At 48.6% G+C, this 13,987-nt stretch overlaps 1 protein-coding gene across 2 annotated transcripts in view; it reads left to right on the top strand.

The window, feature by feature from the left end:
- Positions 1-13,987, top strand: part of CACNA1I (calcium voltage-gated channel subunit alpha1 I) — a 170,643-nt gene that overhangs the window by 145,191 nt on the left and 11,465 nt on the right. The window contains exons 21-32 of one of the 2 annotated variants that reach the window (XM_086740121.1): positions 11-79; positions 1,018-1,202; positions 1,529-1,655; positions 2,799-2,924; positions 3,417-3,506; positions 4,494-4,686; positions 5,775-5,926; positions 7,570-7,679; positions 8,288-8,421; positions 9,180-9,250; positions 13,073-13,151; positions 13,719-13,840. In XM_086740121.1, coding sequence (XP_086596247.1) covers positions 11-79; positions 1,018-1,202; positions 1,529-1,655; positions 2,799-2,924; positions 3,417-3,506; positions 4,494-4,686; positions 5,775-5,926; positions 7,570-7,679; positions 8,288-8,421; positions 9,180-9,250; positions 13,073-13,151; positions 13,719-13,840 — 1,458 coding nt within the window. Of the gene's footprint in view, positions 1-10; positions 80-1,017; positions 1,203-1,528; positions 1,656-2,798; positions 2,925-3,416; positions 3,507-4,493; positions 4,714-5,774; positions 5,927-7,569; positions 7,680-8,287; positions 8,422-9,179; positions 9,251-13,072; positions 13,152-13,718; positions 13,841-13,987 lie in introns of both variants that reach the window. The other variant, XM_086740123.1, reaches the window with a different exon arrangement.

The following is a 13,987-nucleotide window of genomic DNA, read 5'->3' as shown; positions in this document are numbered from 1 at the left end:
TTTTTTCTAGGAGAGAATCTTTCTCACTGTGTCCAACTACATTTTCACAGCAATTTTTGTAGCTGAGATGACACTGAAGGTAAGTTACTGGAGGTGAACAGCTCAGAGCCTTTTCCCAGTGTCAGGAATGTGGTTCATGTTTGCTCAGCATCCTTCTAAAATCTCTCCATCTTTTCAGTGCACCAGTCCTTCTCTCTACCTTAGTAAAGGCAGATATTGCCTGGGGTTGAGTCCCCTCTTGTCAGGCATGGAGGGGATGTTTATCCTAGGCTTTAAAGGCAAAGAGGGATCTTAGTATCCTGGAGGAATAGCTGGCCTTCATGTATGGATTTTGTAATGATGTCAGATGTCCAATCCCTTTCTCCTGGAGCAAGAATAGGGGACATAACAATATTAATAACATCCTTTTAGTTGATAATTATTCAATTCGTATCAATAGGTATCTAAGTACTTTGCAACAATAGGGAAATCTTGTTATTCCCCTATTGTGATTGGGAAAATGTCTTATATCTGAGTGTCTGAAGTTAAACCCCTAAAATTCATACCTGAATTACAGCCATGATTTGCAGGGTGTCCAGCTTTCCCTAAGGCCAGAGATTTCTGTAGCACCTGCTGGTGTTGAGAACTGCTATGAAGTGAACCACCCCCTTAAGAGCCAAAGTATGTATTTTGGTGCCCAATTCTACCACCCAGGTGATCTTTGGACTGGGAGACTTGCCCCAGGACTGTGGCACGTCTTCCTGCATGTTCCCTACAGTGTCCTGTTGCTCAGGGAGGCAGATGAAAGGTGAGAAGACATCATGGCTTTGTTATTTCTGGAGCTACATGCCACCACTTTCTCCAAAGATATTTTCCTTTGTAGCCTTCCAGGTGAAAGGAAAAGAGGATGAGATAACACTTCAGTGTAGTGTGAAGTTGATAACTGTTCCCCATCCTTCCCCTTTCTCCACAGCTGCCCTCTACCAGGCAACATGGAGAGGAGCCATTTAACTCCCTCTCTTATCCGCTCTCTTGCAGGTGGTCTCTCTAGGCCTGTATTTTGGGGATCAGGCTTATCTCCGCAGCAGCTGGAACATCTTGGATGGCTTCTTGGTCTTCGTGTCTCTCATTGACATTGTGGTCTCGGTGGCCTCTGCTGGTGGTGCCAAAATCCTGGGGGTGCTGCGAGTCCTCCGGCTGCTGCGCACCTTACGTCCCCTCCGGTCAGAAGCCCCACTGAGCACTGCTTGGCCCCCTTTTCCCACTGCCCTGCGCCCAGGAAGGGTCCCAAACTCAGATACCTCTGTGCCATACAAAGTGTGGTCTTTGACAAGCCATAAGCCACAGGGAACCTTAGCCATATGTCTCTGGCCCTGGAGGTTCCTCATCAGACATGTTCCTCATGGGACAGAAGAGGCTTTTTAGTCACAGAAGAGATCCCCACTGATGGGTCACTGCAGAGGGAGAGTGGGGGTTCATTGCTGCTGAAAATGCTTAGCCTGCCCTGTCGCCTGTCACTTTGTCACCCCTCCCCTTCCTTCCCTTCCAGAGTCATCAGCCGAGCCCCTGGTCTGAAGTTGGTGGTGGAGACACTAATTTCTTCCCTCAAGCCCATAGGAAACATTGTCCTTATCTGCTGCGCTTTCTTCATCATCTTTGGCATCCTGGGTGTGCAGGTAGGTTGCTACTGCCCATCAAACAGCCCCTGTGCCCCCACTCCCATACCATGGGCACCTGTACCCCCAAGTGCTCCAACAGGCACAGGAAACCAAACAGAGCAGGAGGGACAGGCAAGCCACGAAATTTTCTGCGCTTGCTGTCCTCCATGAGCTGTCTCCCACCATAATGTCCACACAGCCTTTGGCAAGGTCAGACAGGTACTTAGCCAGTCCAGGCATTGCTGGGTGTGAAAGACAGGAGTTAACGCTCACACCTGGCAGGAATTGGATCAGGGTTGGGGTCAGTGTTGTAGGGAGAGCCCAGGGCTGGCATAGCACAGGGCTCACTGGGCACATCTGTGTCACACCACAGGGAAGGGCAAGCAGCTCAGCGCCTGCTTGCATGAACCCTGCCTCCAGTCAGCTCTGTTTCTCCCCCTCGCTCTGAGCCCTAAATCCACCCACAATCTTCTTTTATTTTTTTTTTTATTTTATTTAATCTTCTTTATTTTCGGCTGTTGCATTGCAGAGGAGCAAGGGCGTGGGCATTACTTCCATCTCAGGGAATGCGCTATACTTAGTCTGCTCTGATGCATCTGTACAAATGTACAATCCAGTACCTTCCATATGAGGAAAGGAGCCCTGGGCAGAAGAGCCACAACAGTGCAGTGCAGCTTTGCAAAAAAAAAAAAAAAAAAAAAAAGTATCTGAGAAACAGGGGATGTTTTTTCTGGTTCTTTACCCTCAGATGAGATCTTATTTTCCCATCAGCTCTCTCAGTAGCTGGAAAGCAGGGAGGAGAGATTACTCTTGGAGACTGAATAGAAGATTTTTTTTTTTTTCCTTTTGGGCCAGTGGCTTTAATGGCACCCAGAAAGGCTGCCCTGAAGGCTGTCAAATGATAACAGCTTACAGTCACTGCTGGCCTGGGGCAATGGTGGAGGCTGAGAAGCCAGGTGTGGGTTTATGAGGGTGGCTCTGGCTCCTTAACAATGTTTGAGCCTGAGCTCTACGTCACATTGGTGGTCCTCCCTACCTGTCATACTCCGCCCGGCTTGCAGCCCTGCAGTCCACCCACTGTCTCGGGAGCTTCTGCACATCGTGGGGAGCATGGGGAACCCTGTGGGGAAAGGGGCTGATGGGGTCACTCCCCTCCTGCAGCTCTTCAAGGGCAAGTTCTACCACTGCCTGGGAGTCGACATCAGGAACATCACCAACCGGTCTGACTGTGTGGCTGCCAACTACAAGTGGGTCCACCACAAGTATAACTTCGACAACCTGGGACAGGTGAGCATGCCCACAGCCCCTGTCTCTGATGGGAACCCAGCACAGGGCTTATCTTCTCCTATAAGTATCCCTCCCCTGGGCACAGATACAGTGCCTAGAAAGCCTAATCCCTGTGCCAGGAGTGGTGGTTATTTGGCATGGGTATCCATGCAGAAGCTGTGTCACTAGTGGGTTGGTATGAGGATGATGTTTACAAGTTGCAGGGGAAAGAAAAGTGGTGGCAGCAGTGAGCTTGATTTTCTTTTTTTCCTCCTGCTGTGAAGCAGATGTTCTTCACAACCTCTCTCCTCTGATGGGTCTGGCTGCGCATGGCTTCCTGTTCCCCCCTCCCTCTCCTCCATGGGGGAAGGAGCTGGTTTTGATGTGTGCAGAGACAGAGGCAGGAAGAGTATTTCAATGTTGTGTGTGTTAGAGCGTAAACCCATGATTATTTTTTTTTCCCAGCCTGCCAGATGCACCTGCTCCACACCTGCTTTGCTTTGTATGTTGCAGGCTCTGATGTCCCTCTTTGTTCTGGCTTCCAAGGATGGCTGGGTCAATATTATGTATAATGGACTAGATGCTGTGGCTGTTGACCAGCAGGTATGAAGCCTTTTTTGTGAAAGGACGTTTTTCACTTTCCTTACCCTAGTAAGGCAAAAGCATGCTTTAACGCCCTGCTTCAGACACCTCCCTCAAAGCAAGAGTCCTTTCCAGGACCCTTCTGAATCCTTTGCTCACGTGTTTGCAAGGGGGTCAGGGTCATGCCTGGTCCATGCAGGGAGATGCAGCTGTGGCTGTGCAGTGAGTGTCTATACTAATTCTCACCGTCTACTCAGTTTGGATCTCACAGCAGGCCTTTGTGTAATGATGGAGCAACAATGCTACATGCCTTTCTGGGCATGCTGGTTCCCTCCTGGCCCACAGATGGTTATTTTAATACCCTGTAAAGCAGGAACTGTTGGGCTGCTGCCCACTGCATCCCTATTCCTCTACTGCAAAGGCAATGATCTTGATAGCATTCAGTGTAGGCACTTGCCATGGGATGCAGTACCACAGGCTTGAACCTTGGGGATGATGTTCCATTTACCTCTGAACCTCTGCACAGGGTGCACCACTGTTGGCTTTGTAGGCGTTTTTCAGGAAACCCAGTCAAAGTCAGGGTCTCCTTTCTCTCTGAGCCTAAATGACATTTCTATTGCAGTCTCATTGCCATTTTGGTGCTATGTGGATGTGATCTCTACATGCCCTCAAGCCGAAGGTGTTCCTGGTGCCCAGACCACCCATTTTATCACATACTGGTGTTGTAAGTACAACACCAGTTGGGGTTGTGCCTAAATTGTGGATGACTGTGCAGAGGGGCCCTTGCCCTTGACTCCCACCCACTACATCAGGCACCAGCTGATGCTGAAATCCAGTCAGCCAATCACAAACTGCCTTGCCCCAGCTCTTCCCAGCATACTTCCTTGATTTCCACAACCTCTCCCAACTTCCCCAGCAGCCAATCACTATGGCAGATCCCACCCCCATCATTTCCATACTGATCCACATTCAACTGATTGACCGCCTCTGTTCTCCCCCCTCCTCCAGCCAGTGACCAACAACAACCCCTGGATGCTCCTCTACTTCATCTCCTTCCTCCTCATTGTCAGCTTCTTCGTGCTCAACATGTTCGTGGGGGTGGTGGTGGAGAACTTCCACAAGTGCCGGCAGCACCAGGAGGCTGAGGAGGCGCGCCGGCGGGAAGAGAAGCGCCTGCGCCGCCTGGAGAAGAAGCGAAGGAGTAAGGCACAGCCTAAGTGTTTGGTTGGTTCGTAGGCCAAGGTTTTCTGAGAAAAACCTTCTCCTCTTCTTTTTTTTCCCGATGGACCGGTCTCTGAAATGCATTGCTTGTGGCTGCGCTCTCAGCCTTCCTCCCCGCGCCACTGCTGTGTCGCTACGCACCTCACCGGGGCGGTCTGGGGAAGAGGAGTGGCTGACGAGGTCTTCTGGGACTTCGGGGAAGCCGCTGGGCTTTTAGTACCCTACCCGTTGGGAAATAACATGTGCCAAAAATACCCCTGTGCATGTGCTGGTGTGCACTGTTGACACAGGATGTGCATGCATCACTACACCTTCTGGACTTGGGGTAGTCCCACCTGGGCTTCCTGCAACCCAGCAGGTGTTTGAGGGAAGACACGGACAGACCATCCTTTGTGTTTAACCCCAAATTTAAAGAAGAAGGAGGGGAAAAAAAAGAGGAAGACCCCTGTGTCTTGTTCCTGGCTCTTTCCATCAATGTTGCAGTGTCACTCCTTGGGGTCCCAGACCCTCTGTGGTGAAGCAAGTCCTCTTCCTGGTGTTTCTGTCCTCTTCTGTATTATCTTTAGACAAAAATTGCAAAAGCATACTTGCCCCCAGAAATCATCCCTGCTACCCCAGACTAATGGTTTTCTTCCATTCACAGTCTATGGGCATGCTTTCCCTTCCTCTGCTCCAGTTTTTCCCCTCCCTCCTGTGACACCCTGATGCCTCTCCTGGAACCATCTGCTCCTTTTATCATTTGTGATCTTAATTTGTCGAGGCATGAAATGCTGATTTAGCACCATTCCCACAAACACAGACTAACAGATTTTCTTTCTAGCATTCCCTTCTTTGTCTTTTTTTCTACTTTTTTTTTTCCTCATTTCTACTTTCCTCTTTTTTTTTTTTTGCATTTTTTCCCTCCTTACACCTATCCTTTTCTGTTCTTTCTCTCTCCCTCCTTCATTCCTTTTCATTTCAATACCTATCACCACTCTTATGCTTGCTCCCTCCTTTGTGTTTCTTACCTATTTCTCTCTTTCTTCCAATTTCTTCCTAACTCTGCCCATCTCCCTCTTTCCACTGAAGAGGCGCAGCGTTTGCCGTACTATGCTACCTACTGCCCCATACGTCTCCTTATTCATTCGGTCTGCACCAGCCACTATCTGGACATCTTCATCACTTTCATCATCTGCCTCAACGTGGTCACTATGTCCTTGGAGCACTACAACCAACCTGTGGTGAGTGAAATAAATCATGGAGATAAGCCCTGCCCTCGAGATAAGTCATGATGTTATTTTGCTACAGCTCTCCAATGACCACTGCCCACCAGCATAGGTAGGACAACTGAGTGTCTCTAAAAAATGCTGTTAAAGTGTTGTAAGAGTCAATGTAGTAGGCAAAGCTATGTGAAGAGTTTCACATGTGTCCAGAAAGGTAGCCCCTAGCCAGACACTTGTTATCCGTTATGATCAACAGAGAGAAAGCATCTAAGCAAAGGTCAGGCCACTAGAGAGCATGGTGCAATTAAGTCTCTGTGCTCTATATTATTAAGTGGATATGTGGGTCACCCAAATTTAGCTGCCTGGTCTGCAGCTATCTTTCCCTGGATCCTAATAGGAGGAGTGGTGGAAGCAGCAGTGTCCTGGGAGCTTCAGGCTTTGCATCAGCTTTACAAATGTCAGTCCAATTCCCCTGCCATATGGCCTGAGCTGAGAGGACTGGAGTGGCTGGTTGTGTGTCACGGGATAGGATGTCTTTTCCGAGCCACCTTTTTTTCCATAAGAGAAGCTGCAGGGCCAGAGTGCTGAGCAAGAGCCTCTCAGCTGCAGGAGGTGATTCCCATTAAAGGACCTTGAAGGCCACATAAGTTTTATACTTTGGCTGGGGAAGACCATGTAGCTCTCAGTATTCCTGGCAAAGCTCTAGATACCTTTGACGGAAAAAAAAAGGTATGCTGCACATATCAAAGGAGCTTTCTACCTCCATATGTAGACAAAGCATTTACCATAACATCTGCCTGCTGGCATTTCCATTTTCTCTTCAGGAGACCCTTGGTTTAGGTAGCAGATCTGATGTCTGATCAGAGGCTGTCCAAGGTAGCTCAGGTTTTGATCAGGAACTGAATCTGTCTGTTCTCATTCAAATCCACTGCCAGGCTCTTCAGTTTCTTGCCCACTTTACCCAGCTTTTATCTTGCCCTTGATGGTGCCCAGTTTTTCTCGGCAGGAACTCTCAACTGTTATCTGTTGTCATCCTCAGGTCAGGCCTTTGTTCCTGAACAAGTCACTCCTCTTCCTTACTCTTCAGCTCCTTCCCCTGGAGCACAGGTCTAGCTGTGCCAGCCTGCTGTCAGGCTCTGTTAAGAATCTTGCCAAAACACTTTGAATCCTTCCAGTGCAAAGTGCCACCAAATGCCCATCAGCTAATATGTATGACATATGCCTGCCCCAGACCAAGGCACAGAGGGTTTTCCTCCCATCAGAGATAACATGTAGCCACAACTGGACTACCCTGTGTGCCTCACTCCTGGTTGATAGCTATGCCAGTTCCATTAACATGGTGGCATCCAGGCAGCATGGGCTACTGGCAGAAGAGGAGGCTGATGGTACTTGGTGGATTCTCCTTGCAATAGCCTCCTTGTCCCCCTTAGGCTGAGCAGTACAGGAGAAAGGAGCAATAACTAATCCCGAGAACAACATGGGGCAAAGGGGCCAGCGAGTGGTTGCCCTTAGTAGGCAGCCTCCGCATTCAAGTACGTAGGAGATATGGGGCAGCTTCCCCACCTCCCTATGAATTCCTGGAACTCAGGAGAGTGCCCCTATAGGTTGTGTGCTTGATGTTGCTTTTGCCTTAATTCTTTACCCTCTGTTTCCACTGGCAGTCACTGGAGATCGCCCTCAAGTACTGCAACTACCTGTTCACCACCGTCTTTGTGTTGGAGGCAGTCCTCAAGCTGGTGGCATTTGGTCTGCGGCGATTCTTCAAGGACAGGTGAGCTGAGGGTATGTCAACTGTGGCTGTGGGACAACTGGATTTGGGGTGGAGATTTTGAGGATGGATCCCTGTCTGGAGTGTGAGGTGGTGGCAGAGTGCCCTGACTGCCTCACAGTTCTTGCACAGCATGGACCTAGCCTCAGCCCGCATGAGTCACGATGCCTGGGCAATAGCAAGAGTTGTCAAAAAATTGCCTCTTGGTTGGCATCTGCTGGTTAGGCTAGAAAGCAAAGGAGGTGGGGTTAGAGAGCACTATTTTTTTCCTGCCCTTAAGGCAAACTGGGAGCATGCTGAAGCAGAACATGTATAACGCAGCTGATTCGAGGTAGTAAGGCTGTAAAAAGCTGAGCCCATTAGTCAAAGCATAGCACCATAGTAACACAGCTCCATGCTTTCAGATCAGGCTGGCTTGCCTCTGGCTGCTCAGGGTGTGTGCAAAGTGAATCTCTGTTTGTCTGCAAAAGCCCATATAGGCTGACTCAGAGTGGGGCCTTGAACTCATATGTAAAGAAATATTTAGGTAGAAGTGAAGACAATTCACTTTCTTTTTCAGGGAAATGGAAAAAGTCCATCTTCCTTTATTTTCTTCCATTTTTCTTCTTAAGGTGGAACCAGCTAGATCTGGCCATTGTGCTACTGTCTGTCATGGGCATCACATTGGAAGAGATTGAAATCAATGCTGCTCTCCCAATTAACCCCACTATCATCCGGATCATGAGGGTGCTGCGTATCGCCCGGGGTGAGAGAGGCACTGGGCAGAGAAGCAGAGGTGTAGGTGGCTACGGTGCGGGACTTGGTGCTGTGACTCATTGAGCAGTGGCTGTAGGGTCATGGACTTGCCCTGTTCTTGCCCTGGGAGGGTGTCAGGGGATGTAACAAAGGACAGCCTAGAGGCTAAGGCTTTCTGGCTTCCTTTAGCTAGGCAGTCAGATGCAGTGATTTTAACAGGAGGTGAAGAACCAGGAGGGTGAGTAGATCATGTGAGAGCTGAACTTTCCCTGTTAATCATTTATGGGGCAAGTATGGCAGTGGTGTTTGGAGAAGGGGCCACCAAGCAGGTTGAAGTTTGCACAGGGAGGGAACTGAATCTTCCTGGTGGTGGCCAAGATGTGCTAAGCTGCCTTAACAGATGGTGGCTGGAGGAAAAGAAAGTGATGGAATGAAAAATCAAAGCAGAGGGAGAGTTGTGATATACACTGCTGGGAGAAAGAGGGCTTTTGATCAGACTGTCTCGGTGAAGCAGAAGAAGCCCGAGAGGCATGGGTGGCAGAAACAGAGTATTTAGTAAGAAGGAAATGCACTGGAGGAGAAGGAACCACTGGGATTGTAGAGTCAAAAGAACTGGGGAAAGGGAGAAGGAAGCCGAGGGGGACAATCCAGTTTTTCTAGGGTAAGGGGAGACAGGACATCTGTCATATGCTACTGCCGTTAGTCACACAAAGGATGGACCTTCTGAGCTAAGTCTGAGTTACAATTCTCTTGTGCTTGTTGTGGCAGTCCTGAAGCTACTGAAGATGGCCACAGGAATGCGAGCTCTGCTGGATACAGTTGTTCAAGCCCTGCCACAGGTAAAACAGACCAGCTCCTCCAAAGCCTCTCCTTTTCTGCATGCTTTTTCCAAAGGTTTCACTCTGGTGGAGTCTCAGAGGTGGTGTCTGCTGTCTTGTGCAGGCAAACACTGGAAGGTGATGTCCAAGTTTTCATGCCATTCGTGGGGGTACAGCTCTCCTCAGACACGTCTTGTCTGGATTATTGTGTTAGTCACGGGGGTACAGCTCACCTCCCATCTCTGTTCTCCAGTGGGTGGATAAAATAAGGCTTGATTCCTGGATAAGGGCCAATTTCTTCCAATCATGTCTAACTGCTTGCAGCTAGTCTCCAGCTCCTCTCTCCCCTCTCCATAAGAAAGGAAGAGTGACTGGCAACCATTTCAGGAGGGAAGGAAGTCTTTGCATCTCTGCCCCTCTCATCCTTCCCTGCATGTGCCCCCTTTTCCCACCTCTCTTTTATTCTCACTCCCATCACTCATTTTCTTAGCCAATGCCTCCCCCTTCCTACTTTCTTTTTTTTTCTTTTCTCCTCCTGGATCCCTTTGTGTTCCTGAGCCTCTCATGTATGAGAAGCAGTGACACGCTCTGTTGTGGCTCACGCAGCCGGCAGTTAAGTGTCTACTGCAAGACAGCTAGACAGAAGGATTTCATGAGCTGTGAGCGGCAGCTGTTCCCGAATGAGATGCTGACATGGTGCTTTACACAGGCTTCAAGCCCACTGTGAGGATCCTCCATGACGGATGAGCAGCCAGGGAGACTGATCCCCTTCCTTTTGGATCCTCAGGAGAGAATTGTTAAGCAAGGAGTAATGGCACCAAGTGGCTCTATGGATCATACATCAGACCATTCCTCTGGCAGGCCCTGAGCAGGCAGCTACATTGCGTGACATCAAAATGCACGGGCATTTGTCAGTTGATTTATCAGCTAATGCGCCAGTCTCAGTGAGTGATGCAGAGCTGAGAATCAATCTGAAAACAGCATGAGTAGTTGCCTAAGGAGTTTACTTCCGATGTTGGTGATGATAGATGTCAATCTGAATTAGAGGAATCTCATGGCACAAAAGTGAGGGGGAAACACTGATCTTTTATGGATCCTGAGTTCTGTCTCATCTCCCATGCTTTTTATTAAACAATAATATTTGGTGGTTTTGTCTAATAATAATAATAATGTAATTCATATGTAGGATATACAACAATATCATTTCGTAGTTTAGCTCCCACTTGGGACTAAGCCCTGCACAGTTGCTCACTCACCCTCCTGACCCTCCGAGGGAATGGGGGAGGGGAAATACAACAAAAGGCTCAAGGTTTGAGATAAGGACAGGGAGAGATCATTCGAGTTACTGTTACAGGCAGAACAGACTTGACTTGGGGAGACTAATTCAATTTATTAACAATAAAACTGAAGTAGGATAATGAGAGAGAAAAAAACCCAGATCCTTAAGAACACCTTCCCCCTGCCCCTCCCCTCTTCCCATACTTAATTTCATTCTGAACTATCTCTGTCTCCTCCCCCTGAGCGGCACAGGGGAAAATAGGGAATGGGGGTTGCGGTCAGTTCATCACATGTTGTTTCTGCCGCTCCTTCCTTGTCAAGGGAAGAACTCCTCTCATTCTTTCCCTGCTCCAGCATGGGGTCCCTCCCATGGGCGACAGTCCTTCATGAACTGCACCAGCATGGGGTCCTTTTCTATGGGGTGCAGTCCCTCCAGAACAGCTGTCCCAGCGGGCCCTCTACAGGCCACAGCCTCCTTCAGGCATCCACTTGCCCCAGCATGGGGTCCTCCACAGGCTGCAGTTGGATCTCTGCTCCTCCATGGGCCTCCATGGGCTGCAGGGGGACAGCCTGCCTCACCATGGGCTGCACCACAGGCTGCAGGGGAATCTTCTCAGGAGCAGCATTACTCCTTCCCCTTCTTCTTCACTGACCTTGGCATCTGTAGCTGTTCCTCTCACAAGAAATTCTTCGCAATCGGACTCAGGCAGACGCCTCTCATGTTCTGTCACATATCCTCCCCTCCCCTCCCCTCTAGGAATTCCCTGGAGCGTAATAACAAGCAGTGCTTAATTCTTCCAGCATCAAAGCCTACAATCAATCCACTTCCTATTGACTGGCTTTTGCTTCCTTTTGTAACAGGTTGGCTTCGTTTAATAAAGTTATATAATAGAGGGATCAAAAATGACTCCATAGGTAAAGTTGTGTAAAAATCTGCACTTAAAGCAGGGCTAAAAATTCCCAATTTTACTGTTAAAAGATTGAATTTAGTCTCCATATTTTATACACTAGGTCTTCAGGGGACAATTGAGTTATCTGTAATATTATTCTCCAAGATTTATTGGCCTTGCCAAAAGAAGCAGTTTAAAATAAGCTGTCCTTTCCCTTGTGCTTTTTCCTCCTCTCGACCTTTCTCTTTATGTTCCTGGAGCACAGACTCACATCAGGGATTTTGGCTTGCTAACAGCATATAAGGCATCTCCAGTTGTCCTGTTTCAATTCCCTTCCTGTCTTTGTTATACTGCAACAATTCTTAATAGTGAATAGAACTTTAATTTTAAAGAGCCCTTTGGAAATGTAGCCCTTAGCTAAGTTTTATTAACTTATTTTTCTTAATGCCCTGTAGACACAGACCCAGAGGTGTGCGTTCACAGCATTTACTGTGGTGTCCAGTTTAGTCATCAGAAATAATTTCTTCCACTGAGTATATAGGGAGCCAGGATCTGGCAGCCCAGGGGAGTGGGTGGTTGAATCATTTATTTCTCTCCTGAATTTGGATGGCACAGCAGTTGCAATATCTAAATTAGACTCCTGAAGTGGATGACCGCATGCATTCAGACCAGGCACCATTCAGTTTGTCAAAAATACCCATATACCATTAGGTCCTGAATTTTTCCCTGCCTTCTCTTGCTCTACTAACAGTGTGCTGACCATTACTGGCATTTTCTGTTATTGTTCAGCCTACCTCTTCCAAAACCCCTCCTGCACCTCATATATAACCTGGCTGCCCCACGGGCTGGGAGGCAGGAGATTCAGAGGCAAGGAGTGATTTGGGAAAGTGAGGACTTGGGGGCAGTGCCCTTATTGGTGGTGGCACTGCTGCCTTTGTGCACCATGAAGCTGCAATTCTTGCGTTAGGGGGTTTCCAAAGAGCAGCTGCTGGAGGCCGAGAAATCAGTCTTGGACCTATTATTTGTGAGATGCAAAGGAAGCTCTTCTTCCTCTCTTGGCTCCTTCATAGTCTCCTCTTCTCTCTTCTTCTCATCCTCTCCACACATTTCAAAAGTGCCTCCTTACCCTTCTTCCTTCCCAGCTGCCAGCTCCTCCCACAAGCCCTGCTGTAACCTCCACATGTGGCTGATGTTTTGCCCCTGGTTCATGGCAGGAGCTGGCGTACCTACGTCCCTGTCTCTTTGGAGCACTGCTGTTGTGCTCTTCACATGAGCATAACTTCATGGGACTTAAGGAGTTTGGTGGGGCACATAGCACTGCAGAACATGTCTGTATGCTGCAATCCGTAGCTTATCCTTCACCCCACCAAACTGGCTTCACCTTCTGTGCCCCTGCTCCAATGTGCTTGTTTTCACCTGGCCCAGAAACTGCACACTTTAGTCAGCCCTGGCCAGAGCTTGTGCTGGAGTGGAGGCAACTGGGAAAAGAGCATACTTCAAGTCCAGTTGCAGCTTGTGCCATCACTGGTGATTTCCCAATTGTTGAGCAACTGTTTAGTTGCGTTTTTGCACTGGGGATTTACTGCTGTTCTCTTCAGGCTTTGAAAGACAGAAACGCTTGCCTGTACAGATGAAGTAGGCTTCGGGGTAGGCTGACCATGCTGTTTGCTTTCAGGTGGGAAACCTTGGACTCCTTTTCATGCTCCTCTTTTTCATCTATGCTGCTCTAGGAGTGGAGCTCTTTGGAAAACTGGGTAAGTGTCAAGCAGACTGTGCTCCAGCGTAAGCTACAGACCTGCTGGGAAGCTGAAGTTTCTCAAAATCAGTACTCATTCAATAAAGAGACTGAATTACTTGATGGCCTTTATTCTCCCTTATGCATAATTGATCTAAGAAGAATTTCCCTCTAAATTGTTATTGTCCTAACAGCCTAACGAGATAAAAGCAGCGTCTGGTTTCTCTTTCATTCTTGAACTTTTGCTTTTTCTGCACTGCCTACCTTGATAATGTCTTCAAGATTACAAGAAAAACTCGGGGAAAGTTTATTTACATCTCTTCTCATGGAATATTGATCAAGAAGAAAGGCAGCATGATGACATGTTGGGAGGATACCCCTGAGAAACTGAGTTACACTGCCTGATATCCTGGGGGTGGGCCATCAGGGGTTTTTCTTTACTGCTGGGCAACAGCTAACTGTTGGATGCCATTACCTGAGGTCTCCAGGCTGTGAGAAACCTGAAGTCTCCTTCCCCAGTTCCTGCTGCAGATCTCAGGGCCAGTAGTGTGTCCTCTGCTGATAGCCACGATCCCCTTCCTTTCAGTATGCAATGATGAGAACCCCTGCGAGGGCATGAGCCGCCACGCCACCTTTGAGAACTTCGGGATGGCCTTCCTCACACTCTTCCAGGTGTCCACAGGTGACAACTGGAATGGGATCATGAAGGTAACTGGGCTTCAGGGGCATGGATGTCCTTATTATGGAGAAGGAGAAATTCTGATGTGTGCTCTTTTCAGCAGTGCTTGGGCTAGGAAAGGGAAGGAGCACAGGAGCTGGGTTGCTAGATCCCTGCTTGGGCCAGGATCTCCCTCC

The sequence above is a fragment of the Chlamydotis macqueenii genome, chromosome 1 (genome assembly GCF_036417535.1).
Source record: "Chlamydotis macqueenii isolate bChlMac1 chromosome 1, bChlMac1.mat, whole genome shotgun sequence".
In the NCBI taxonomy this organism is placed as follows: Eukaryota; Metazoa; Chordata; class Aves; order Otidiformes; family Otididae; genus Chlamydotis; species Chlamydotis macqueenii.
Note: the sequence above shows the minus strand (reverse complement) of the source record. Positions and strands in the feature narration are given on the sequence as shown.